General features: G+C 38.9%; 3 protein-coding genes and 1 long non-coding RNA gene across 12 annotated transcripts; 3 read left to right on the top strand and 1 right to left on the bottom strand.

The window, feature by feature from the left end:
* The first annotated feature begins 756 nt into the window (after positions 1 to 756).
* LOC133727885 (uncharacterized) lies at positions 757 to 7966 on the top strand. Of its 8 annotated transcripts, none has more exons than XR_009855411.1 (10): positions 761 to 1057; positions 3141 to 3230; positions 3461 to 3555; positions 3729 to 3781; positions 5285 to 5413; positions 5724 to 5943; positions 6058 to 6203; positions 6306 to 6356; positions 6947 to 6998; positions 7537 to 7966. XR_009855411.1 is itself a non-coding variant. In XM_062155300.1 (7 exons), exons 4-7 carry the CDS (start codon positions 6075 to 6077, stop codon positions 7734 to 7736), a joined length of 432 nt encoding a protein of 143 aa, XP_062011284.1. In that variant the 5' UTR covers positions 3403 to 3555; positions 3729 to 3781; positions 5285 to 5943; positions 6058 to 6074; the 3' UTR covers positions 7737 to 7966. The 8 variants fall into 8 exon arrangements, 2 of the variants coding, with proteins under 2 accessions (XP_062011284.1, XP_062011285.1); XR_009855409.1 differs by having other exon boundaries at positions 764 to 1057; positions 5772 to 5943; XR_009855413.1 differs by having other exon boundaries at positions 757 to 1057; positions 3474 to 3564; positions 5285 to 5943.
* A 2150-nt stretch (positions 7967 to 10116) lies between these two features.
* LOC133727884 (PH, RCC1 and FYVE domains-containing protein 1) lies at positions 10117 to 14331 on the top strand. Of its 2 annotated transcripts, none has more exons than XM_062155297.1 (7): positions 10117 to 10437; positions 10540 to 11096; positions 11293 to 11505; positions 12147 to 12257; positions 12764 to 13132; positions 13238 to 13345; positions 13578 to 14331. In XM_062155297.1, exons 2-7 carry the CDS (start codon positions 10761 to 10763, stop codon positions 13917 to 13919), a joined length of 1479 nt encoding a protein of 492 aa, XP_062011281.1. In that variant the 5' UTR covers positions 10117 to 10437; positions 10540 to 10760; the 3' UTR covers positions 13920 to 14331. The 2 variants fall into 2 exon arrangements, with proteins under 2 accessions (XP_062011281.1, XP_062011282.1); XM_062155298.1 differs by having other exon boundaries at positions 10119 to 10437; positions 11296 to 11505.
* A 1889-nt stretch (positions 14332 to 16220) lies between these two features.
* On the bottom strand, positions 16221 to 18034 carry LOC133732002 (CBS domain-containing protein CBSX5-like). Its single transcript, XM_062159458.1, is given in 3 exon segments — positions 16221 to 17365; positions 17588 to 17696; positions 17699 to 18034. Coding segments are annotated over 3 exon segments (1212 nt in total). The 5' UTR covers positions 17922 to 18034; the 3' UTR covers positions 16221 to 16485.
* Positions 18035 to 22945: 4911 nt separating this feature from the next.
* On the top strand, positions 22946 to 25591 carry LOC133732561 (uncharacterized). Its single transcript, XR_009857183.1, has 3 exons — positions 22946 to 23693; positions 24283 to 24352; positions 24890 to 25591. It is a non-coding gene; the product is annotated as an uncharacterized LOC133732561 (long non-coding RNA).
* Positions 25592 to 27209: the final 1618 nt, after the last annotated feature.

The raw sequence follows: 27209 nt of genomic DNA, 5'->3' as shown, positions 1-27209 counted from the left end.
CTCCCCGCTCAATCTCTCCGCCGACCTCCGCCTGGGAATCGGCCTGTTCCGCCTGGCCACCGGAGCCAATTACCCCGAGATATCAAGACAATTCCGGGTTTTGAGTCTGTGTCGAGATTTTGCTCCAAGCAATTGTGTCGTGTTCTCTGCATTAACTACCGGTTCTGGATTGAGTTTCCGAATAAGACTGAGCTTGAATCGGTGTCTTCGGGATTCGAAACCCACACCAGGTTGCCTAATTGCTGCGGTGTGATTGACTGTACCTGGTTCAAGTTTGTGAGAAGTAATACGGAGGGAGAGAGAGAAAAGCAGAAAAAAGAAATAGAAAAATATAGAGAAAAAATAAAAAAAGGATCTCGGGGGTATAATAGTCATTTTAGACCTGTTTTGGACCTATTGTGTGAGAATTAGAAAGAATAAGGACTATCCAGTTTAATTTGAAAGGCGAGGAACTAAACTGTTTTTCAAGGAAAAGTTTGAGGAGTAACAAGTATTTAATCCTATTTATAATTCATCTTTTTAGCGCCAGTTGATATCATTGCTTATAAGTTCTCAAACAAGCACATCTAATAGTGTTCAATGTAATATTATGATTCCGAAGAAACAGTTTTCTTGTTGACTTGGTACCGCAGATTATATGGATTATGAAATACTTGACATTACTCATTTACTTCATCTAGGTTAGCATTTACTGTTCATTTCCCTGTTCATTTAACAGTAAGAGGTCGTTTCTGCCCCTACTCTTTTCCACAATTTTGGCCCTGCCATTCAGTCGTCGTTCTAGAATCTGCGTAGTGCATGGATTTGTTGCGTGGCTTCTAGAGAAAGCACAGTGGAAAGAGAGAGAGACTCCATCGAGTGCAGCCAGATACAAACGGTTCATTCTACTTTCGGTTTTGTTCTCGGATACAGACGCAGCGTGAAGAAACCCCTGAGGTTGTTTTTGTGTTCTGTGTTTGATAGAGAGAGAGAGAGAAATTAGATCCAGAGATAGAGAGAGACGGAGAAGGAGAGAACCAGAGAGGAGGCCCATCAGGATTTCGTCAAGGTTGACCAGGTCAGGCTCTTTGATCTAATCTTCGTGTGTTTCTGTTGGAGTTTTTTTTGGTTTTCATTAGAGTTTTTGTTGTGGTTGGTTTTCAATTGATAATATGGGTTTTGATGTTTTAGGGTTATTGTTTGTTCTTCAGTTTGGGATTTCGGTTATTTTAAATCATTTCTGAATTTTGGCTTTTAGTTAATATATGTGGGTCGCACGGTGTTGATGTCATAATTTGGTTCGACAAATACTTTTGACTTTTCAACCCATTCCACGTGGTACGCGTTGAAATGTCAAAGAGTCCACGTAGGACTCTGACCTTTCGACGCACTTAAACCTTTCATCGAGAAAGAAAAGATAACCCTAAGATGGAAATAATCATGACTAGTGAGATGCCTCACTTTGGTACTACAAGTCTTCAACCTTGGATCTCCACCTCTTAAGTCTTGGACGGTCACCGTGTGATTGACTCACCATCTTGGATGGCAAGGCAAAAGCATATCACGACCTCACTACTAGAATAGAACAGTCTAAAGGAACCAAGAGTCTCAACCCCCAAGACCAAGAGTTCGACCCCCAAGCTTAGAAGCCTAGACCTCTAAGGATCATGACCACGAGCTCCAAGGCTAAAGCCTCGACCTCCAAGCTCACGCACATGTAATCATCATGATGAGACATGGAGCACCAATCAAAGCAAAATCTCACCAACCATGCCACGTGTCAAGTTCTGACATAAGGCATGGCCTAAGAGTAATTCCAGGAAAAGGGAAGCTTGGATAGGCGACACCTGTCCCTGACCCTTCACCAACCATATCGGACCACATGGTAGTGACATCTGTCACGTACCAACTCTGTCAGCCCATCCCGGAGTGTCAGTAGGCAGAGAGTGGGAGGCTGACACCCTGATTTTATGGGATTGAGCCATGCCTTTCCCTTTCCACGTCAACTCTCTTCTCCTATAAATACCCAGCCTTCACAAGGCTGAGGGGGGGACTTCAACTTTCTCTTCTCTCCGAAAGCTATGCCAAAATGCATAGTCCTTTCCATAGAGCTCCACCAGCTCGAGGTGGTGGAAGCCCAACATTAGGTGGAGGAAGTAGTGCCAACATCAGGTGAAGGAAGTCTGAGACGAGACTATCAGTTTCACCAAACAAGGTAGCTTGGAGGCCTAACATCAGGTGAAGGAAGCCCGAGGCCATACCTTCAGTCACAAGAGGTGAACGACCAAGGCTAAGCACAGGACCACCAGGGCATACCTTCAGTCACAAGTGGACGACCAGGGCTACTCACGTAGTCAAACTAATCGATGGAAAAGATAGGCCCACTTGAAGAAAACAACCCCACCACTTTACACTTGGATTTCAACGGAACTTCCGTTGACTCGTTGATGCCGAAATTGGCACCAACACACGGTATGTGGTTGATTGGATTGGATGGATTTCGTTTCTCAAATTTTTACGATTTGCTCTGTGATTTGTTGATTACATTGGTTGCTATTGAATGTTGTTAATTTTTTTCAGAATCTGTCAAATTTCGTTCACATAGTTATTGGATTTGGCTCATTTGTGATTGAGAGGTGGATTAGTTTTACTGACGGAAATTGATTATTGGTCTTGGATCTCATGTACACACATTCTTTTTTTGCTTTATTCTCGGTCTTCGCATTTTGATCTTGATTTCATTATTAAACCTCCTCTTCCTTGCCTGAGCCTCACTGATCCTTCATTGATCACTAACATCAAACTAATGATGTCCCTGATACTAATCATGACTGTTTGGTTAAATGATTTTGACGTACGTGTTTTTAGTTATGACTCTTGATGTTGGATGTGATAAGCAATTATAGATAGATGCAATTATGAGAACATTGCTTGCCTACCTTTCTGTCAAAAGCTGAAGTCAATTGGGAAGAACACAGAACAAAGTGGTAACTTGGTAACTTTGCAATTATGAAGACATTGCTTGCCTACCTTTCTGTCAAAACCCTTTGTTTTTTGTTTTTTTGTTTTTCTTCTTTTAATTGTTGCTAATATGGGTTCTGATCTTTTTAACTTTTTCTTTGTTGTAGAATATTGATGATTATTTTGCTTTCATTTTGTAGTTTCTATGCAAAGAAGTATTTTGATTGTTTTCTTGCCACTGTTCCTGTTTCTGTTCTTTGATATTGGTTCATTGTTCCGTCTTGATTCAGGTATGGAATGTTGTGTTATTACTGATATTTCCTAATAGCATTGGTTTAAATTGATTTTGGAAATGCCGGTTTTGGTATATTACTAAAGCGCATACACTGTTCCTAAGCACTGTTCATACAGTTAAATGACTGTGTTGCCCTCGAACGCAATGGATAAAAACAGTGGTTGATTTTGGAAATGCCGGTTTTGCTCTTGAGTTTTCTGAATAAATAAACGCCTGATATTGTAGTGCGTTCGTGAAGGTTCGATTGAAGGCTGGCATCGGACGAATATATCGATCTTCATCGTTAATACTAGTGGAGCAAGATTCTGAACAGATTACAAGTAAGACAGGTTGAGTTTACAGAGTTTATATGCCATATTTGATATCAAATTTGGGATTTTGTATTCTGGATTTGATGTAAGATTTCGAGGAGGAAAGATTAGGGACCTGGGTCTGGGTTTGTTTTGGATTGTTCTACCATGATTTCTAATTTGTTTCATTTATTCTTTGTCAGTTGTTGCCCAAGGGCGGGTGATTGAAGCAGATGATATATACGGTTCGTATTTGGTGAGTTCCTTCCTGATTGCTCCGAGCACCTCATTTTTGTTTGGTCTAATTATTTATGTCAAAACCCACGTTTCTATTCATCAAAATCGTTACTGGGTTTTGAAAATGATAAACCAAAAGAAGAACATGAAGGTGGCTCTTTTACAGTTTCATACCTTTTTTTGGATTCGTCTATATCGCTTGAGGAGGGATTAGATTGAAAGTTTCAGGCTTTGTTTTTTTTTTATTAGTATTGAAATTTGGTTTTGACCTAAATGAAATTTTAATGTATGCTCTTTAATTGATAGTCTGGTTGCGTTTTGTAAAACATAGATATTTTGGCTCTGTTTTGCTTGCATTGTGACATGGATATCTGTTTTGCTTCCAACTGAATTTTTTTTGGCAGACTGAAATAGTAAATATATGAATCATGCGAATGAAAATTATACAATAATGAGTGCAATTTTATGACTTTCTGTTCCAAGTTAAGTTAATAATGATTGTTATGGTTTTAGTTTAATTGTGTATTGGTTGCACATCTTATATCATCATAGATCTTATATGATCCAAATGAAAATTAAGTTACAGTAAGCTGATGGTTGGAAAAAGGTTTTCGGAGCATGTTAAAACTCTGAAAGGATTTGTAGAGGCAAAATTTGTTGGTGAAATTCATTACGGTTTCCTATTGTGTTTTGATATAGGTTAGCAAACTTTTCTTATTGGGTTCGCCTCATTGAAATGTAGAAATGTACTCCACTTTTTGTATATAGAGGGAAAAATGAATAAATGGAAATTGAAAGCTTTCCAGGTGTAGGATGAAAAACTGGTGTGATTATTATTCTGTGTGAAAGGTTTGAACTTATAAGCAGTGCCACTATTGTGTTTGAGATGCTCAAGTGAACTCTCAAATAAGAATGGAGCATAGGACCTACCTAGATTCAGAAGAGCCTCTTCACCCAGCTAAACCAACCGTTAATAGACTAAGGGCCTTCCTTTACCCAGCAATGATCCTATCTCTAAATCCCCATTGTTAATGTTTCGTTTAAAAAAAAAAAAAAACTGCTTTTAGATGAATTTATTTGAAAACAGGGGTCAATTAATCATCAGTTTGATGGAAAAAAGTTACCAGTAAGCATGACAATATTGAAATGAGCATACTACCACTGTCATGACTAAATGCATTAAACTTGCATTTCGAGTGGCGGAGCTTTGCTTCATGTTCCAGGGACCTTAAGATAAATTAAAATCAGTTTTGCTTTTAGTGTGCTATGCTTTCAGTTTTAAAGGTCTGCTAACAAGAAAAGAAAAAACAAAAAGAATTTATGTTACTGTTGCTACTAGGAATCTATTAAAGGGTTGCAAGTTGTGTCACTCTGTTGTGACCCTTTCAGTCACCAACAACAAAAGGCTACCTCCAAACTGACCCTCTCCTTACAACACAACAAGAGTAGTAGAGGAAATAAACTGCTTGAAGGTGGTTGTAGGTCATGTGCTATCTCTCATTATTCTTGCATCTTTTTGCAGTTTTTGTGCCCGTGAGGCATAAGCTCCTCCACTAGTTGCTGCTTCGGATTGTGAGAGAATAATTACTGTGCTTCGGGTGGTTTTGGGTTTAGAGTTATCTCTCAAGGAATGAGTTTTTCCTCTGTAAAGGTCTGATTCTCAATTTCTAACAATGCAAGTAATTTGAATATGTGTGTATTTTTTAATGAACCCTGCATTACATGCAAGCAACCTTCATTGCTATTTCAGTAGAATGAAGTCATAATTATTAAATTATATCTTAACAAAAGCAAATTCCGCGGCAAAGCGCGGCCAACTTTTCTAGTCTTACTCTATATGGCATTAAGTTTTATGAGTTTGAGACTTTGGGCATCTTAAAATACAAATGGATAATAATAAGAATGAGCTATGGACGGGCTTTGTGATTTGGGTTTGGACTTTCTTTACTCCTAATCTTAAGGCCCATTATATGTTGAAATATTTGCCTCGCTTCGAACGGGCTTGGCAGTCCGTATAATCATCCCCAGATACTACTTACCCAATCGACCTGCTCCTCCGGCCTAACCACGTCGGAGCCCTTCACGGTGACGTCGGCACCGTTAAATTGCCATTTCGGATTGACCCAAAAACCCCGTTCGCCACAACCCGGTTCAATTCACATCTTCACAAACTGATACAGGGTAAGGGTTTATGCTGTTCATGCTTAAATTCATCAATTTTTGTAATTTACATTCCCTAAATTAGTTGAGCAATTGAAATTGGTTAATGCTTTTTATATGTTTGAACATGTCCAGAATAGTATACATAAGCTATGGAGGGAGATACAGTGCGCAGTGAACATCAGGAGGAAGAAGAAGAAGAAGAAGAATATGTATTGCTTGACCTTGATTCTGTTTACTCCCAGCTTCAGATTCCACCAAACGCACCATATGTACTTTCAGTATGATCTTCTTTCTTTTCACTACCTCGTTATGTTTATTTTAATTTCAGCATTGGAACTCATTGCAATGCCCATTTTAATGTTCAAGTCTGTTGATTTCAGGGTTTGGATACAATGCAACCGGTATTGATTCTAGATGGCAAATTTAAGTTGGTGAGTTTAAACCCTGCAAAAACCTGGATTAAATTTGATTGTTAAAGGCTGTAGTGTTGGTCTTTTTTTCTTTTGGTTAGAGGGAGAGTAAAGTAAGAGGGAAAAAGGATGAGAATTAATGGTAAGTTCAAAAACAAATAATCCAATACTGGTGTTCTGTGGAAAAAGAGTTGACAAACTATGATTGCAATTAGAAGGGTCGTCATATATCTTAGTATGTCTTTTAAGTATCGAGAAGGACTTATGAAATGATAGCAACATATGGGATTATTTTTGGAATGATTGCTAGTATGGTGAGTTACATACTTACATTGGAATATTGGATGGCATCAGGTCAGGAATGTATTATCTATGCATTTGCAAATATTAGAACCACTGAATATTTGATAGCATGATAGAAGATGTGATGTCTATTGCTTTATATACCATACCATGATCAGATATTGATGATACATTCATTCATTTGAAATGTTCGTGGCAGATGGACAGTGGTTTTGTAGGTTAATGCCACACTTTGATATTCTGGCTTTGATTCGTGTAAAAAGTACTGGGCTAACAAGCTCCTTTGACAAATTGTTGTTTTCTCACAGATTGGTCAGTGGGATGAGACAATTGGGACATGTCTTTTTTTCAAAGAGGAAGGTAAATCACATTTCATCCCATTCAGCACATACCTGAAAGAAATAGGTTTCTATATACTTCAGGATCTGGATTGCCTTAGGAAACTTGAATTTTGTCAAAGGAGTATTGTCAGAATTTCCATCCGGTTTTATTCAGATTCCCTTCTGATTTTCATTGAAGTGTCTTATGAAGGTTTTTAGTTATCTGGTGTTGACTTTCATGGTTCTTCTACATTCTTTGACAACGATCTTATGGACTATAATATGGAGAGATGATCTTGATTTTTGATTCAGAAAACTTAGCTACCACTCTCCTGGGCTGTTAATAGATATTCTTACAGTTGCGTGAAGCGGTTAGCAAAAAACGTGTCATAAACTGTTTTCTCCTATTTACATAGATTGCCAAAGTTCTCATTCAGTCAAAATATCAGAGGAAAAAAAAACCCTTAAAATTTCTTGTCAGATGTTATTGTTTCTTACAATGTTTCTCGTATCTGCCTGCATTAGTACAGTTGAGCTCTGATCAGCACAGTGCATACTAACGCAATTTCTATTTGCAGTTGTTCCTGTTGTTCATGAAGAAACAGGACCATCAGAAGCAAACCTTTTTGCTGGCAAATGCATTGTTGATCAAAAGCAATCTTCAAGCAAGCAAGTAAAACCAGTTGGCCGTACTCATAGGATTCTAAAATTCAGATTGGCACCAGATTTTGACCCTCCTAATACTGCATCCGCACAGACTGAGCAAGTAAATTTGTAGATCTTTTGTAGCAACTCTTAAGAGTGAAACTGGTATGAGAGGTTTATACCTATGTTGATGTTACTAGCTTATTTGCATAATTCTCCTTGTAAAGGTCTATTCTAACAAGATTAAAACTACCCTTTATTTCAACTTACGTGAAATTAAGGGTGTTTCTAAAAACACATGTAGATATGCAATTCAATTCTTAGTGCTTAATATCGAGTGGAAATGTGAAAAGCTTTAATGTGCATCAGAATCAGGTAGTTTCAAATCACGTTGAGATTTGTCATCTTGTTCGGGAAACTTGGGTCAATGCGACTTGGCTGTCATCACCACCGTACCCCTGCCATGGCTAAACCCCACCACCACCCCCCCCCCCCCCCCAAGGCCAGTACTACCCCATCAATCCGCCAAAAGTTCAAAGACGGATAACCTGCCTGTCAAGCTATAGCTGAATGTTCCTTCTTCTTTGTTTTTTTTTTCGTAGGACTTTTTCTGTTCTTGTTTTTGTTTTGTCTTTTAATTGCATATTTCTTTCCGTTTTGACTTAGCTGGCAGAATGAGATGTGTGTTTTTTATTCACAATATTACTTCCTCGTTAAGGCTTGACCAAGCCATCACATTGCTTTCAGATCATATTCAAGAAAGCAAAACCATAAAATCGAAATCTATTTATTTATTTATTTATTTCTGTATATTATCTGTTTGAAACTTTGAATGATGAGGTGTGCGAACGAGTGGTGTATCTTCTTGTTTAATTGATCCTGGATGTTCTGGTCATATTCCAGCCATATGGGAGTGGTTGTCTTTGCAATTTTCAATTCTATTGCGTCTTCTTGTTGGAACACATCCCTCCCAATATTGCCAAATTGGGTATGGAATATGGAATGAACACTACAGCCTGCCTTGTTTAGACCTTAAATAATGGAATCCAAGCTTTAAAATGGAATTGCATTTTAGAACGATCTTAATGATCTTCTAACAGACTTGGTCTCAAAGTAGAGTCTTTTCTCTGCAGGCTGCACTAGCAAATGTTGTGAATTTATAATTTCTTCGCGCCGAATTTATAATAAAGAAAAAAAATGACAAATTATGTAATCGTATTGTTTAAAAAAATTATATATATTTTAAAGGAAATTAAGAACTATGCCCACATAATTATTGACTACAGACCTAATTCAAATGTGTCCATAATATTCTTCAGACATGGCTTACAGACCAGGGTCCCTCTAATACTTCTATCAACTGTCCTTAGGCATTAAACTTGACCGCTTTTCCTTTTTTAGTATTAGTTTCAGCAATCTAAGTTTGGTTTTTACAAATCTTATTTGGGGCACCTTTCAGTGTTGCAAATATTTCTACATCTCATGTTTTGGGACCTCAAAACCAATGTCTTAGCATTCTTCTCAGTTTGTTTGGCTACTAGCACGAAATAACGCATAATAGCCAATTTGCTACACTACCTTTCATCTTGCTGTCAATTTGCTACCTTGGGTTTTATTTCAGTCAATTTGCTACCCTAGGTTTCACCTTGCTGTCAATTTGCTATATATCCTAGGTTTTATTTCAGCCAATTTGCTACCCTAGGTTTTCACAATTAGTCAATTTGCTAACCTAAAGATTATTTCTGCCAATTTGCTACCTTATGTTTTTAAAATTAGCCAATTTGCTACCTTTTCTTTGTATTAATTTGTTCATTTCTTCATCCAAACATGGATTAATTTTGAAAATCTAAGGTAGTAAATAACTAATTTTGAAAATTTAGGAAAATAAATTGGTTAATCTTGAATACTTAGGATAGCAAATTTGATGGAAGGGTAGCAAATTGGCTAAAATAAAACCTAGGGTAGCAAAATGACTAATTTGAAAACCTAGGATAGTAAATTGGCTGAAATAAAACATAGGGTAGCAAATTGACATTAAGGTGAAACCTAGGGTAGCAATTGGGCAATTAAGCTCACGAAATAATTGTTTTTGCTCAGAGTCACGCCATTTATGAAAGACAAGTCACCACTCACCACGCAACACGACTACCTCTTTTGTGTGTGAATCATATGGTGTTAACATTTTAGCTTTGTCACCGGAGCTGACCGCTAACTCCCATTGCCTGCTTTGGTAACCGGTGCTTTTTTGTTCTAAATTCTTTCTCCGAGTAGGAAATGGAAAAGGAAGTTCACAATCCTGCGGTGGCGCGTGTATTGTGTTACAAGCAGCAATCCGAGAGTAGTCCGGCGCTGCAGTAATTTGTTCCATGTGAGGCAGAACTCAACTCTCAACTGGGGTGACCTGGAAGTTTGAATTTGGAAGCACCCACCGTCTTCCACGTGTCAGCAAATCCGCGACAGCTGAGAAACAAGAACAACAAACAAACCCATCACCCATCCAATCACACACCACTTTCTTCCTCCTCCTCCTCCTCCTGCTTTGCTTCCATTCTCAATTCCCATTTCATATTCCATCACACTCAATTCTCTCCCTCCCCTAAATAAACCAACCCCCTTTCAAACTTTACCCAATTCTTTAATTTAATGATGTGGGTTTCCTTTAAGAGTCACACCCCATAAACAGAGCTCATAGCCCACCAACTTTATTTTCTCTCTTCAACTCGAAAAAGTCGACACCCCAATCTTTATTTACAACAAGCTCCCAGCTCCAATTTTCAATCTTTCAGTTTCCAAAACAAAAACCAAAAAATCAAAGATCCCACCTTTCCTTCTTGGTAAAGTTTCCGTTACTAATTTATTTCATTCAATAACGATTATAGTCTAAGGCATTTTGAATTTGAATGAATTACTGCTCTTGTTTGATTGTTTGTTTGCAGGTAAAAGGTGTCATATTGAGTGACCCTTCTGATGTTTTATTTCCAATCAGTGCACCAAAAATCTGTCAATAATTTTTCATCTAGACCTCCCTTCTTCTTCTTCTTCTTGTATTCCATTTGCTGCCCTTTTCTCCCTTCTAACATCTTCTTTATCCGTTGCCTTAATTGCCTCCGATTCCGCCTCAAAATTTGACACTCCCTACTCCCTACTGCTTTGTATAATGGCGGGGTATAGGCCTATTTCAATTGAGGACTTGCCGACACATTTGGTTTTAGAAATCTTGTGCTCCGGGAGGCTCAGTGCCGTTGATCTTTTGCATTTAGAGTCGACTTCTAGGACATTCGGAGGGAGTCAGGGGTTGTATCCTCACAAGTTTCGGTCATTGGTGGATTATGCCGCGTTTCAGCTGTGTATTTCCCATTCTGTATATGCTAAAATGGAAGAGAATGCTCAGACAGTGCTGTCTGAGCGGTGCGGTGGCAAGTGGAAGAGGATTTTGAGGTTCTTGCAATCCGTGGAGCAATCGTCTGACATGGTGGAGACTTCAGCAGGCAATGTACTATTTTCTTGTTTTTAAATTTTGATTTGCTTGTTGTAGGAGGTGTTGAGGGAATGAGCAATATTGTGTGATGCATATTATGAATTGTTGAGTTGTTAAGTTTTATGCTACTTGTTAAGTTTTTGTACTATTTTTGGGTCACTTTTGCTAAATGCTGCAAAAAAGATTTGTTAACTTAAATTGTTTATATCAGCAGATGCATATTACCACTGGAAGGTATCACACTCTGCTAATAAGCAATTCATCAGTCTACTCGTGTGGTTCCAGCTTATGTGGTGTTCTTGGCCAAGGTCCTGAGACTAAACTATGTGTGACATTTACCCGGATTAGTTTTCCATCTCCAGCACATGTGGTCCAAGTCTCAGCCTCCCACAACCATGCTGCTTTTGTTATGCAATCTGGAGAGGTGAGTATCTGCTCATACCTCATCACTGCTCTACCTTATTTTGAACTGAAGCAACTTTTGTGATGTCCTGTTTGTCCTTGGCAGTGAATGATGAATGATTTTGATGTCAGGTGATAGTATGGATTTTTTTTTTGGCAAAGGATGGCTAAAACTAGGTAAAATAAATGAAATATGGGTTTAGACACTGTCAATGAACATTATGACACCCATGACTTGGGGGTCTTCTTGCAATGATAGATTATTGTGGAGATAGGTGTAGAACTGTTGAGGCAAAATGTGTGTTAGCCTGGAAGATCTCATCATGAAACCAGGTTTAGAGTTTGGTTGGGATTCTGCTATCTATATCTAGTAATCTATCTTAACATGACTACTTTCTGGAACTATATGCCATTTATTCACCGTATCTTGTATACCTCTTATATACCAAAGTTACTTTATTTTCCCATGTTAAGTAGCTCTAAGCCTTCTAATAGTTTCCTTGATGCAGTAATGATGTACCTATGTCTTGTTATTCGCATGGAAGCTGCATTGCTTAATATTTTAGACAGTTGTGCATGATCATCCTGCTTTTGACATTGACATATTATATTATGAGTTCAAGTTTGGTATAAGCATATATGCCATGCCTCTTAATGATACAGGTTTTCACATGTGGGGACAATTCGTCATTTTGTTGTGGGCATAAAGATACAAACCGGCCAATATTTAGGCCTAGGCTCGTAGAGGCAATGAAGGGAATTCCTTGCAAGCAGGTAAGTTTTATCAAAATTGTTATAGGTACTTGAATTAGATTTTGAATATAGGTGAACAAGTGCATAAGTGATGGACATCATCCAATTTTCTCGGCAAATGATAGACTTTTTACTGGTGGAAGTTATGGTGGGAGTCTTGACCTCTCATGTCAATAACAGGAAACTCTAAATCATTGAAATGATTGTGTAATTTGAGCATGTTGTCAGCTTGGTATAGTATTATGAATGTAGAGTTCCTAAAGGTCTAGTTCTGATCATTCTTCCGATATATTCCCGCTTTTCATCCTGAAAATTTACTAGCTGCAAGCTCACATCAACAATTTCTGAAACTTGAGTCTATGTTACTTTTCTATTAATGATGCAATATTAGACTCTTCGTTTCCATTGATTTCAATGCATAGTGTTGTATCCTTATGAGTTTTCTTAGAACTTCTTTTGTGCAAATTCCTCTTTGTTCTTCCCTCTTCGATGACATTGTAAAACCCTCTTCCTACAACTTGTTTCAGGTTGTTGCAGGGCTTAATTTTACAGCTTTCCTTACAAGACAAGGCCATGTTTATACATGTGGGGCCAATACACATGGACAACTCGGTCATGGAGACACCACAGATAGCCCAACTCCCAAAATTATTGAATTTCTCAAGCAAATTGGCTCCATAATTCAGATTGCTGCTGGTCCAAGTTACGTCTTAGCTGTAACTGACAACGGAGTAGTCTACTCTTTTGGGTCAGGTTCTAATTTATGTCTCGGCCATGGAGAGCAGCATGATGAGTTCCAACCACGTGCAATCCAATCATTTAGAAGGAAGGGTATTCATGTAGTTCGAGTCTCTGCAGGTGACGAGCATGCAGTGGCACTTGATTCCAGTGGATTTGTTAGTATCTAAACCAAAGATGAACTTTCCACATTTTGTGCTTTTGCTTGGCATGTATTTGAATTCTCATACAAACCATTCTAACGTTCTCTATGGTAATTGCAGGTATATACCTGGGGTAAAGGGTACTGTGGTGCATTAGGCCATGGGGATGAGATTGACAAGACTACCCCGGAACTCTTGAGCAGAGTTCAAAGCCAGCTGGCCGTGCAGGTTTGGCTTCATTCCTTTTACGAAGTTTTGTTATTTTATCCCTTGTTGTGCTAGGTTGGCCCAAATTGTAAAAAAATGATGCAATACTACATGAACAATGAACTTGATATTCCAAAACTTGCATACCTGTTGAAAAGAACCAAATATGCACTCTTTTTTTTCTCCATGCTCAGGAGGCGCTTCTCATTCTAAATCCATAGCTCTGCTCTAATCACATATTGTATTTTTCTAGGTGTGTGCAAGAAAACGGAAGACCTTTGTTCTAATGGATAATGGTTTAGTATATGGTTGTGGTTGGATGGGGTTTGGTAGCCTTGGGTTTACAGACAGGGGACTATCTGACAAAATCTTGAGCCCTCGCATCCTTGATAGCTTAAGACCTCATCATGTTTCTCAGATTAGCACTGGGCTGTACCATACTGTTGCTATCACCAACTCTGGACAACTCTTTGGATTTGGAGATAATGAAAGAGCACAACTTGGGCACGATACACTGAGAGCATGCCTCAAACCAACTGAAATTTTTATAGCAGAAATGACTGATGAGGTGAATCTTGTTTCAGAAAACCTCTGACCTCAGGGAGATGCCATCTGTTTTATGGAGCAGTATGATTTTCTTTCCTAATAGAACACCTTTAGATTTTTCACCGTCATTTAAGAGATCGTCGACAAACTTGTTTTAACAGATAGTCGACAAACTTGTAACTGTGTAAGTAGGTAAATAGTTTATGTATCAGTATAGTGTGCTATGTGTGTAACACGATAGTAGTTTTTGTTATTGATTTTTGTGTATTTGTTGTGGGAAATTAGATTCCATAAGTGAGTTTCAGCTACAGCTTCATTGGCCACTGGGTTTCATCTGTAAGTTGCCTACCAATAAAGCTTCTTTCAGTTGCTTTCAACTTTCCATCTGTAAGTTACTGGACTTGAAGTCTTTAACAACTCATTTAAGGGGCGACTAGTTTTAAAATGATTGGACTTTCTTTTGTGCTGTCAATTTGGATTTATTTTTACATAGTTGTTGAGGAAGTCTTTCAGTTACTGGTCCTTCTTATCATCTATTTTTGTATTAGATGTGTGCAAAACCAGAACACAATCCAATCCATCAAAAGGACTCGGTTATTGCTTGTGAATTCCCAGAGTACATAGTACAAATAACCAAAGGAGTAGAGAACCGGTACATCATAGTTAGACTAGATCAAAACATGGAAATTAATTTCCATTACATTAGTGTACCAGTACATCATAGTTAGACTAGACCATTACAATAATAACCAACCTCTTGTATGGCAGACGAAGGATCCTTAATTTATCGCAAGGAGTTGGTCTAACCCTCGGGGGTCTACTGTCAATCGGTACAAAAGGGGCTGCCCTCAAAACATATTGGATCTTGCTTCAAAGGGGTTTGAGTCTCACTCGATCTAGTTCAAAATTCAGAATTTTTTTTTCTTTGGTTAAGAAGTACAATGATCAGCATTCCCCAGCAGGTATACAAACAAGTTGAGAGTTGAGACAAAGAAAATGCTATGATGAAGATGAGAGATATAGCCAAGGAGTAATGTTACATCACCACTATTTAAGTTATGATCAAGTATTGAAGTACATAGTCCAAATAGTTTTATTCATACAAATCCAAATCAATATAGGCAGTCTGAAGGTAATTGATGTTTGACACTTTTATAACTTTACTTATGAAACCCACTTGCTAAATGCTTTAGCATGTGGCTGTCTAATCTCCACCTGCTTGATAATTTCATTTCTAGGTATCTTCATACCATTGGTGTAATAAGTTTTAACCCAACTTGTACATCTGGTCACTTTGGATTTTATTTCAAAAACAGAAAGGAGGTACAATTGTGAACAACTGAACAAGCATTCATGAGCTTTTTATGTTAATTTGTCAAACCACTCTTGAGTAGCAGAAATAAACATGTGCCCTTCTGTTAATGGATTAATCTTCAATCAATGAGTCTTTTTAACTTTCCGAAGTCTATACCTCATATTAGAAATAGAGAGCAAGTAATCATGACTGATCTCCCGCTTCTGGATAAAGGATAGCACCTGACAAATTGACTCGTTATTTAAAACCATGTGACTTATGGGGGAATCCAGGATGGTTAGTCGGTCTATATTAAATAATTTCCTTAAATGTCTAATTGTCTATCAACTTGAGAAACAGATTCAAGTTTTGAATCTGGCATACTACAGATAGACTGTTGATTTCCAAATTATGTGATGTTCTGAGTTCCTCGATCGTCAGGTATACTTTCAAAACATGGTAAAAGTCTTGCTTTTCAATCTTCAGTACCATGACTTTTATCTTTTTAGTTGCTGCTCTTTTGTTTAGTTCTGTAATCAATATATAGGATAGCAGTAGCAGCATACCACATTCTTCTGCTGCAAATGTTGGCATTACCATACAATTCCAATTCCATGAGTTTAGTGACTTTAGTCTCTGCTCTCAATCTCTCATTGGGAATTTGCCAAAGGCCACAAAGCTGAAGACTGGGGGAAATGAAAATGATTGAAACAAAAGAATTATGCTTTATTTCAAAGAAAAATAAAAAATTGATGCCTTCTTTGATGTGTAAATGTATTTATTGTAGTATTTAAGAGGCCACATGTCCCATCTGAATAAAAAAAAAGAGGCCACATGTCCCATGAGCTGTCAACACAGTAGTTTGACAAATCTTCTCCACAGACAAAAATCTTTGAAAAGCAGAAGCCATGTGTTAAACTTTCTTGATTCTTTTATACACCAGAAACCCAAACTTTGAGAGTCCATGACATAAGCATCTTGACATGACCAGACAAATAGATATACCCAAAACAAGAAAACAAAAGAAAGCACCCTAAACCCTAAACAAAAGCAAAAGATACTAAAATGTTTTAAGCTGCTGCCTTAAGCCTGGTTTTTGTCTCTTCAAAAAGTATAATGAAAATGCCAAAATAGGCAAAATCAAGATCCCAACTGGAAAAGAAGAAAAGATCACATACAGAATCATACAAATCCCAGGTCCCCAACATTACAAGACAAACTTGATAATTTTGAGAACCAAGATTTCTCTCCCTATTCACATCCACACAAACCTCAAAACATGACTACCCAAAACTTACAACCAAATACCCTCTTCCACATTCTAGCCCATGGTTTCCAAATGCTCCCTGAAAACCTTTAACATCCCAGAAAAAGTGACAATCCCCACAAGGCTGCAATCATCCTCAATAACCCAAACATAGTTCACTCTGTGAGCAATTGCCTGAATCATCACAGCCACCAACGAGCTCTTGGGATGACACACTATAGCCTCAGCCCTCCTCACCATCCTAGCTGAGTAGCTATTAGACCTGCTGAACCTCCCAGACCTCACCATTCTGGTGCTACTTGGATATACTGAGGACTCCTCATCTGATGATGAAGAAGAAGAAGAAGAAAACATTGGTGAATTGGAACTTGAAGTACTTGATGAGTAACTCTCCAAAGCTCCTTGTAACTTCCTCTGTTTGAGTCTCTCAGTCACAATCTTGATCAAGTACTCAGGGGGTCCTCCACAGTCAATGTAGGCCATGAGCTCTCCGCATGACAGAGTGGCGATAGCTGCAGCCACCGACTCGTCACAGCTGGAAAGAGTAAAAGGCGAGATCTCGCCGATTAACACACCATCAATGTCCACAACCGCCACTGAGGTTTGTTGTGTCAGCGACTGAGTTATGAGCTGGACGGCGGAGTCAGCCGGGGAGTGGTAGTTGATGGCCAAGATGTCAGCGGTGTTGATGAGGCCGAGTGAGTCGATTGAGAGAGCAGGAAGGGGTGAGAAGACCCCAATAGAGTTGAGGAGGAACCGGACTACATCTTCCTGTGTGAGCCAGCAGAACTCTTGTCCGTTGTGGATGGTGCTTGTGGTGCTGTTGATGGGTTTTGGGTGTTGCTTTCTTCTTGAGTTGCTGCTTTGTCTGGTTTGGATTGGTACCACCAGGTTTTGGATTCCTTGGAGCATTAGATCAATGGCTTTTAGTAAGCTGAAAACAGAGGAAACAGAGATTAGAGACTGTACTAATTAACCAAAATAAGTGACCAAATTTGAAAACTTTTTAAATAAAATCAGATTAGTTTTGCGAAAAGTATAAAAATTTATTAACAAAATGAGTTGTACACAGCCAAAATGAAACTGCAAATGAAAAAAGCCCAGAATTTGAGTAAAACCAGAACTTCTGAGAGATGGGTTGGAATTGGTAAAGTACCTGCAAGAAGGCTCTACGTGCATCACGGTTCCTGCAGTCTCTGTCATGATTTCAGAGACGGGTGCCTTTAGAGCAGCGGAGGGAGACACGAGGTTGGCATCTTGGGAAAGTAGCAAATCACATCGACCATGCAGACCTTCCCGACGCAGCGGCACTGATCGCCGGCGAGGGTTTTGGAGTGGTGGTTGCAATCCCAAATGCTGAGGAAGTTTTCTTCGGAGGTTTTGAGGGCCTCTAAGGCATCGGCGACGGTGGCGGAGACGGAGAGGGACCTCAGAGCCGGCTTGGCTAGACAGAGGTCGGATACCTCGTGCCTCAAGAAGCTCACTGCCATGCAAGACGGAAGGAAACAATGGAGAAGTGAGGAGGAAAGGTTGAAGAAGACGATGTAAAAGAAGCAGAGGAGAGGAGCTGGTGAGGTTGTGGAGTAATGATGGTGGTCATAGTGGGGAGGTATTTATAGGAGAACGATACATTTGGTGAGGTCCGATAGTTTGGAAAAAATGTGGAGGTAGTAACATACGTACAAAATGGTGTGGGGGCCATACTAAACAAAAGAATTATCTCACAAATTGCAAAACTAGAGACCAGATTTAGAGCATGTTGATCCATTTGAGCAGAGGCAAGGGGTAAGAGGGCAAGGGGTGAGCATTCATCCCTTTTTTTGTACTTTGTTAATCTGTCGGGGGCATGAACATGAACGAGAGTAAAAAATACGTATTAAAGTAAGTTTACCTGTTAGGTTATTGGGTAAATCAGTACACTGTTAAGTAAATCAGTACACTGTTCACTATGTTTTCATCATTTGTGTCTAGATTATTGGATCAGTTACCGTTCATTGGACATTCTATTAATTTATTTATTGTAAATGATAAATATATGATGTAAATAAATAGTAGTAATGAACATTATGAAAATACAACCAATGAAATGGTAAATGTGGACTATTTTATCGAACGCCCAGTGTTCAAGGAATCGGAATTACTGTTATACATATATACATTACATTACTTCAAAACAGTTATTTCAAAATGTGCTCAAGGAATTTTAACCGATTTTCGAAAATAAAGGGGTGCAAGAATTACCGACTAAACCCTGTTATTTGAAAATTCTGCTTCAGAAAGTGGTATCAGAGCAATGTTTCCAAAGTTTTCATTTTCTGTTGATTTACAATTTCTGGTACCACAAATGTTTTTGTCGGCTCGGAAAATTCAAAATTGTGCTTCGGAAACTGTGTTTTAGAAAAATGATTTGGCAAAGAAACTATTTTGCGTTGTGACTTGAAATTTTAGTTGCGATTTAAAATCATTGACGTGATTTTGGTTGAGCCGACACTCAAATGCATTTTGTCGGAAAAGACAGATTTTAAGCAGAAACTACTGTTGTAGCGATTATTTCAGCTTGGTTTTGAACATTTGAATTGCTCCGTAAAGAAAACCTCGTGGTGTTTAAAAAGGTTTTTCGAAGTTCGTCTAAAGTCTTGGTTCTCAAGTTTTCCTGTAATATAGAATCTGTTTGGTAATCGAAGTCTTATTCAATTGGTTCTGAAATTTCAACTGCTTTATCACTTTGAACTTCGAATCCAATCCTTGTGACAAATGTTCGTCCTTTCGATGGATTTTCAACTTTAGATTCATTCTTGGAAATCATAATTCTTTCTTTGGAAGTTTAGTCGTTTTCCGGATTAACTTGTTATGGGCTTGCGCTCATAACGTATTATTTATTCGAATCTTGAATGGGTTGTTGGATTCACTTCTGAATTATGCATATCCTTTGTCGAGTATCAAGTGAATCCATTTTGTTTGAATACTGTTGGTTGGACTCGATGCTTGTACTCTATCTTGTAATTCTTATCGAGTTCGATTTATTCGATTGTTAGTTATGGACTCGGTTGTTGTGATTCATTTTGTAATCGTAATCGAGTCCGATTTATTTGGTTGTTTGGGCTGGGACTCGGTTATTGTTTTCTTGTTTCGTATACTTTATCGAGTCCAGTTGTTGATTTTTAGTATATCAATTCCTTGAGAATAAGCGAACTCTATGCCACCCAAATGCTCCTCCACAGTGCACAGACCACGGCAAAGGTGTGGCCCAGTATAAAGAAGAAGAGTAAAGGAAAAAGTTATGTGAACGACAAACTTAGTCCCTGGAAGCTAAATATATGTCTGTGATGTTGTTGGAAGTTATATTGTGAAGTCTTTTGGTTGTCTGAGTAGTGAAAAATTGATTCATTCGTGGTGGTGGTGATTTTGGTAATGAAATCGTTATAGTGTGAGTCATAACCCACAGGTCCACGTATCGTATTATTTAATAAGTAGTGTTGGACGGATGTTCTTCGTGTTAGACTAGAAATGTCGTTCAAGGAAGAAGACCCCGCGAAATGCTAATCTCTTCTCGGAAAGATCTTGTCGAGCTTAACTCGTCGACATTTTCTGTTCCTTAACGTTCGATTTGTGGAAAAGTGGATCTTCAGCTCTCTCCATCCACTGAGCAGCGAAAGGCAATCTTCACTTGAACATGTTGATTCTGAGTTAAAGCGAAAGGAGTTCTGTTGGTGTTCGCACTAGTCCGACGTTGCTTGTCGAAACTTTAGGATTGTAAAATCCGAATTCACGGAGGAAGCTACGCGCATCAGAACTTATAGGTTTGACTAAGGTCCTCCTACGATACATTTCACAGCGTTTGGGCATTCTAGTGACGATTGAAGGAGCTGAGGCATTTTGAGCATGAGCAGGAAGCGTATCATAATGGGTGTAGGAGACGAATGAGTATCTCCACGGCGCGATCTCAATTACTGCTTTATGAATTATGCTTCTTCAATTTGCTCGTACATATATGGTAGAGGCTTCGTGTCGCCTGCACAAGTAGTTGGCTCAAGTTTCTTGTTGCCAAACGCGTGTACGTACGATAAACAAGGTTACTTGTTTCTGAAATCGAGACGGTTTGACTCTAGGAGTCGACGTGTGCAATTCATGCGGGATTGAGTTCGTTTGAACCTCCATTAGTTGCTAAAGTCGATAACGGGGAATCGTGAGATAGGACGTCTTTCAAGGAAGAATCGACCAGTCTTCGGGATTCTGGCATTATCGGATAAGGTACATCTTCGGTAGGAGTCTACGGGGAGTACGAAAACATTTCTTCCTTGCCTAAAGTCTATATTTGTTGTTCTACTCTCTTGTTCCCCTATTGTGATAGGCCTATTTCCATCTTATGCATTTTACAGATGTTTTTCTTTGGTTTTAGCGTTGAGTTTTCCCTACCAAGAAAATTGTTTCATTTCTCGATTTGTAAAAATTTCAGATTTCTTGAAAACTTGTAGCTTGTGCTTTTACGGCTAACTTCGAAGCATTTTCAAAAGCTATTTCGTATAAAGGTTTACCAAATTCTCCTCCCGTTGTCAAAGAATTTTACATTTTAAGTTTCGTTTAAAAATGAGAAACTCGATGTCTCAAAACAGTTTCCGAGTCGAAACTAAATTTCTGAAACTTTTTCTGATTTTACGATGTAGCCACTTGGAATGTATTTTTACCCAGCTTCGACAATTTGAATTTCCCACTCCTGGTTAGATTTGGAAATGTCTGATTTTGCTCCTATCCGAATTGAAGTCGGGGTGATTTTCACAATTCAAGTGCGCAGTTGACAAAGAAAAGTTCTAATTTTGGGTGTGAACTTGTTTCGTAACTTGGTTATACTTTCAAAATTCTATCCTTTGAAATTATTCGAGTACTTTCGCTTTTCCTGCAAATTTTGGAAATTGTTCAGTAATGTGGTTTCCTTGTACAAACGCAACTGTTTCAGCGTAAACTAAGGGTGGAAAGAATGTTTTCTATACCCTTGTAGTTGCTAAAAACATCACACTGGAGAAACAAGAAGGTTGTAAAAGGAATAAGGGTGGTCTTCCTACTAGACTGCGAAAGTGGACATGATTACGACCAGTTGGTCACTAACCTATAGTTACAAGACTCGACGCTCGACGTGTTACAGACATTGTTCAAGGCTACTTCGATCTTGACTTCGTGGAATAGTTACATTAGCGAAAATTAGTAAATGCGAACTATTGTGTAGCGAACGGAAGTCGTCCTACGGGCCAATGCGTATTTTTCGTTCCGGGTAAATTCGTTAAGTAGGGACAAAGCTTCGGAAACGCTACTACGACAACTGGCATGCGGACCTCGAATCTGTAAGAGATGAACTCCACGTGGTGATCTTCGAATTTCGTCGGATCGTGATGTAAGCGCTTATCAAAGCATTCTATCAAGACCATTAGTTGGTTTGACAAAAGAGTGTCTAACGACGCGTTCTAACGATGCGTTGACGTGGATTGCAGACACAAATCTGTTGCGAGAGTAGCAACATGATTGAAGATTTTCATGTTAGGCATATCGTCAACGTGGTCGGAATTAGTATTTCGCCTATGAGTTCATGGAGTAGATACGCTAGCAAAAGTGGCAGTCACGAACAGATACGTAACGAACTCAAATGGACGGCGAGATAACTCGTAAATTGTCGTCATGTGACAAGTCGTGGAGTAAATCTTGGAAACCGGTTGTTAGGTTCCATGGTGTTTTCCTCGAAAGTTTGACTAGAAAGATTAGATATTCAGCCAGTTTCAGTGCGTGTTTGTCCTTTCGGAGGACAAGAAACTCTTCCACGATGACTTGCGAGTCTTATGTTGGTGACGACCGATGAACTCTTAAGGGAAAGTGTATTTCATGAGTCGTTAATGGCTGTCGGAAGCTATGAATTACAACGACGTCGATTTATTTTCATAGTTGGCGTGGATTCCACGAGATGATACGATTTTACCTACGGGTAGTCTTGTATAGCTCTATTGAAGCTCAAAATTTCTGAATAGCTCTGTACTTATGATGAGCAGAATTTGGTGTGGACGTGAGTCATCTATGAATATGCCAAGTGAGGCTATTGCGAGGAAAGTAATGAGATTGTTAATTACTCAGTCTTGCTATTACAAGAAAAGTCTTGTGGGTACAATGTGATGTAATTGATCGGAGCGAAGTGTATCCTGTGAAGGATAGATGAGGAACACTTGGTAAAGAAAAAGGTTTAGCTCCGATGGTGATATATATATATGACTAGTAATGTTCGAGTTGTACCACAAGAAATCATAAATCAAAAAGTAGTATGGGAACTGGAGTCTGACATAAAGGAATGAGTTATTGACCAATTGACCAATCATGAAATTTCGAGGACGAAATTTATTTAAGGGGGGTGGAACTGTGAGCCCCGGAAAAGTCTATCGAGATAAGGTGAGATAGTTTGGAATAAATTTGACGATCTCGGTAATTATTAAGGTCTTCGGGACTAATTATTGAGGATTTTTCACAAGGTGGAATCTCCAAAGTTTGGAGTCTATAATAAAATACGCGACGTTACGAGTCTGTGAGAATTTTCAGGGAATTTTTCCTACACCGGAACTATTTATTATGAATTTCTGAAGTTGGAAAATCATAGAAATTCATTTTAAGTAAAGAGAAAACCCACGGTGCAATCTGAGGCGTCCAAATTCTCACCGCCTCATCGTAGCCGTTGAAATTCAATTAAGGGAGGCTATAAATAGGGCTGGATCAGATCAAACATCCCAGAATGATCGAGAGGTCTCTGGGCTCTTCCACCCGGATTCTCGACCCGGTAACCCGCAAAGGAGATCCGACGGAATCTCCCTCGTCCGGCGACTTCACAGCGGTGCACCGGTCATGCCCGATGTGTCTTCTTATCGTGGTTCCTCCTCTGGTCACGGATCATCCATGCATGGAGCGAGGAGAGAGAATCGAAGCCCAAAAGCTTCGGGTTTTCCGGCGAAGTTTTTGCAATTTCCGGCGATGCATGAGATATGGATTTTGGTCCTCTCATCACGCTCTACGTCTTGCTGAGTTTAGTTTTGGAATTGATTGAGTTTTGATCGACTGGCTCTTTTGGGTGTTATCGGGTTCGATGGAGCTACTGACGACGGTGGCTTTTCCGGTTTCCTGGGTTCATCTGCGACGTCCTGGAGCCCGACTTGACACTTGGACGAAGCTTGGGTCACCGAGCAGATCGAACTGATGAAGTTGGATTATGATCCGGTTCTGTCAATTGATTGTCAAAGGTAATCCAAGTTCTTGGAATGGTACTGTCCTTTTCGAGAATTCTTGTCAAAAGTTTGGGTGGATTTCGATTAAGAGTTTGATTCTTGTTTTTGGAGGTTGCTGAAGTTAGAACTGGTTATATGGTTGCTGGGATTTGATCTCCCTGGTTATATGTTTGATTCTATCAAATTGTCATAGTTGTGGTGAGTTGAAGTTATTTTGATTTGGGAAGCAAGTTGAACGAGTTGGTGAATCTGTTACTAAGAGTAGTAACTGATATCACAATTGTGAAATGGAGTTATGTTAAAAGAATAGTTGTGAATGCGGGAAAATGGTCTAAAATAGGTATGGGTGTCCATAGTAAATTCGACAGAATTACTATGTGATGCAAAATTCGGGGAAAGGAATAGAAATTTGTCGATTTTCTAATTTCAAGTAAAGTGTCGAGTAATTGAGATTATTTGTCAATGTAGTTGTGATTGGTCAAATGGGTCAATGTTCGTCTAACTCCTTGTCAAACTAGGAAAGATTGATCAGACGATTATTTTACCATCAAAACGTTAATATTTATCCAATGAGATATTGACGAGCAATATGTCGGAAATCTAGGACTCCAGTTACCCGAGGAACGGAAGGTTCGCGACTCTCGGAGTACGTGAAGAAAAGCATCGGAATTCAGGTAGGGGATTCGAGACTCTCCTCGATTAGTGGGTTTATTATATTACGATTTTTATTAAATGATGCATGTTAAGTTTATGTGGTTTGGTTATGTTAAAATGCAATGCATACTAACCAAATCGTGAGAGATGTGATGGCTTGAGAGCGAAGGGTGGCTCTGACTTCCTTGGGTTTGATCCCCAAAACCTCCGGAGGGTTAGCTACACCGGTCGGACAATGACGACCCGATCCATGTGTGTAGCTAGGTAGCGGACGCTCTCGCTACGCTTACCTGGTTATAAATTAGTTTGAGGTAAGGTCGTGTAGTGGGTCTATGGGACCGGCCATTAGGTAATACTTGGATTTGGCGCCGTATTTATTTAAGTATCATGCATCGGTTTTCGAGTTGAAAAATATTTTAAAGTTTGTAGTTCTTTAAATGACAAGGTTTTGAGTATGTTTTTATACTGTGGCCACAAAGCAATATTACATTGTTTTCAAACCTAGTCGAGATGATTTCCCAATGAGCAGCGAGGACGAAAGCTCACCCCTACAACAGTGTGGATGCAGGTACTGTGCACTGGTGACGGGATTGACGGACGGAGCAGGGTGCGCGGAGATAGTTTCGGTGAATAGTAGTAACTGAATTCAGGTTCTGTGTCTAGTCTTGAACTCTATCACTTGAGAGTCGTTAATTTGGAACTTGTTATTCCTTATTTCGTCCTGTATCGGAGTGTACCAACTCTTATTTACCCTAGTGGAGATCTAGAAGCGCTTTAGACGAATAAGTTCGATAAATGATTCTAAAAAGTTTTCACCTCAAAAAGTATTTCAACGTTTCTGCTACGCGATTTACGAAAAGCGATTTAACTAAAATGCCTTGCGGGTTTTTAGGATGTAAATTGAACATTCAGTTTATGTCTTAGAGACATGCGGCACTGTGACGTGCTCAAGCTGATGAGGTGCAGTTTGGGGCGTTACAAGTTAGATCTCCTCATTAATTGAAACAAATTATCCAGATTTAGTGACTGTTGGTTTCAAATTTCTAAAGCAACCAATGGCTACATTGCACATGGCCTAAACAACTGTTTCTTTTTTGCGCTACGCGACAAAAGCATGTTCCACACTCGTCAAATGCTTTTGCGAAGTTACGCGACAAGAATTTGCGCTTGACCCAAAACCTGTAGGAATCACAATATACACTTCTAATTCGGAAGAATCATCCCTAAAGATAGACTACCCAAAACCTGTAGAAATCACAATATACACTTTTAATATCAAACACCATCCTCAACTTCTGGAGTCACCCTGCTCCCCAAATCACATCAACTCCAATTACACAAATACAAGTCTCAATTGAAAATCTTTAATCCCACAGGTTATCAAGGCAATCTCACAGAGTAAAAGAAATCAAGATATAGGTAGGTTTGATAGGAAGCCTACAATCAAAATACAACCGCAGCAGATGCTATGCCTCAAATCCTACTATGTTGAACCAGCTAATCTGCAAACTGCGCATTTGAAACCGAAAGGCCTTAGGGAAAGTAATTGAAAAACGTTAGCGTGAGTGGACGAAAATAAATAATCTGAAATAAAACGAAAAATGATAACTTAATACTTTCCCACATTTACTTTTGTAAAATCAATGATGCATGTAAGTGTTGAAGAAAAATATTTCAAAGAATAATAAATTTGTGAAAACTGAAAACTGAAAACTTATAATTTGGACCAACGTCACCCCACTGGTTAAGTAGTGAAAGAAAACCGAGGATTCCGATAACTCGTAAATCTGGACAGCCCCACTAATCAAGTAAAATCGGACCAACCCCGCTAGTCAAGTAAAAAGTAGAACAAGGAGAATAAGTATCGAAAGAAAACTAAGGATTCCTATAACTCGTAAATGTAGACCAGCCCCGCTGATCAAGTAAAATTGAACTAGTCCCGCTAGTCAAGTAAAAAGTAGAACAAGGAGAATAAGTATAAGTCATACAAGTGAGTATCCCAAGCTTGAGTAAAGGCCTCTCAGGCTAAAAGTACTCCCATACTCCTGTACCTATACACCACAGAGGTGGATAGGGTACTGGGCTTTCATGATACTACCACTAAGGTAGCACCACATCACCACAAAGGCATAAAAGGGCTTTCGTTACTCCACCCCGAAGGTAATAGTCACATCGCCTCGAAAATTGAAATGACATGCTAGCATGGTAACATGCTCACAACAAGTATGGCAGAGGATCCGAAGGTCATGACAGAATTCAAATCAAGTAAACAATTGTCAACCATTTCCAAAAATGATGATCGAGGATCAAGCCAATAACCAAAATTAATTCATATTCCGAAAAATAATCACCGAATACCAAAACAATAAACCAAGCCAAAATTTCATATTCTGAAAACAAGATATAAATAAACGATTATTTTGGAAACATTATTGCATGCATATTATTTAAAAAGAAAATGTTCACTCACAGTATAAGGCTAATGAGGCCAAGCATAGGGATCTTCGTTGAACGATGGCTCAGTACCCGTCCAACAATTGTGGAGATCTTTTCATCACCCAAAAAGGCAGAAAGCTTATTAACCCGTTCAATGTATCTGCCATCATAAACTGAGGGCCCCGACAGACGATAAAAATTATTAAAAATTAATGTTAAATTTGGGCCCGACATCATAATTTAACATTTATTAAAAATTATTTTCAATTAATGTTAAATTTGGGCCCCGACAGACGCTTCCCAAAGTAACTAAAGAGTAGACTGACTTTAGATACAATATTTCAATTTGCGTCGTTAACTCGTTAAGACATGTTTATCTGTTTAAAACAAATTCTTCTTTTTACTCCTTGGTGATTTAGGGAGGCAGCTTTTCCTAATCCT

Source organism: Rosa rugosa, chromosome 2, assembly GCF_958449725.1.
Source record: "Rosa rugosa chromosome 2, drRosRugo1.1, whole genome shotgun sequence".
Lineage (NCBI taxonomy): Eukaryota > Viridiplantae > Streptophyta > Magnoliopsida > Rosales > Rosaceae > Rosa > Rosa rugosa.
This window is presented reverse-complemented; position numbering and strand designations above follow the sequence as displayed.

Bases quoted from the DNA above. Each gene is read 5' to 3' on its own strand.
- LOC133727885 (XM_062155300.1), top strand. From the start codon at position 6,075: ATGGAGGGAGATACAGTGCGCAGTGAACATCAGGAGGAAGAAGAAGAA. The intron at 6,204-6,305 runs GTATGATCTTCT...TGTTGATTTCAG, and splicing joins ACGCACCATATGTACTTTCA to GGTTTGGATACAATGCAACC. The intron at 6,999-7,536 runs GTAAATCACATT...TTCTATTTGCAG, and splicing joins TCTTTTTTTCAAAGAGGAAG to TTGTTCCTGTTGTTCATGAA.
- LOC133727884 (XM_062155297.1), top strand. From the start codon at position 10,761: ATGGCGGGGTATAGGCCTATTTCAATTGAGGACTTGCCGACACATTTG. The intron at 12,258-12,763 runs GTAAGTTTTATC...AACTTGTTTCAG, and splicing joins AGGGAATTCCTTGCAAGCAG to GTTGTTGCAGGGCTTAATTT. The intron at 13,346-13,577 runs GTTTGGCTTCAT...GTATTTTTCTAG, and splicing joins AAAGCCAGCTGGCCGTGCAG to GTGTGTGCAAGAAAACGGAA.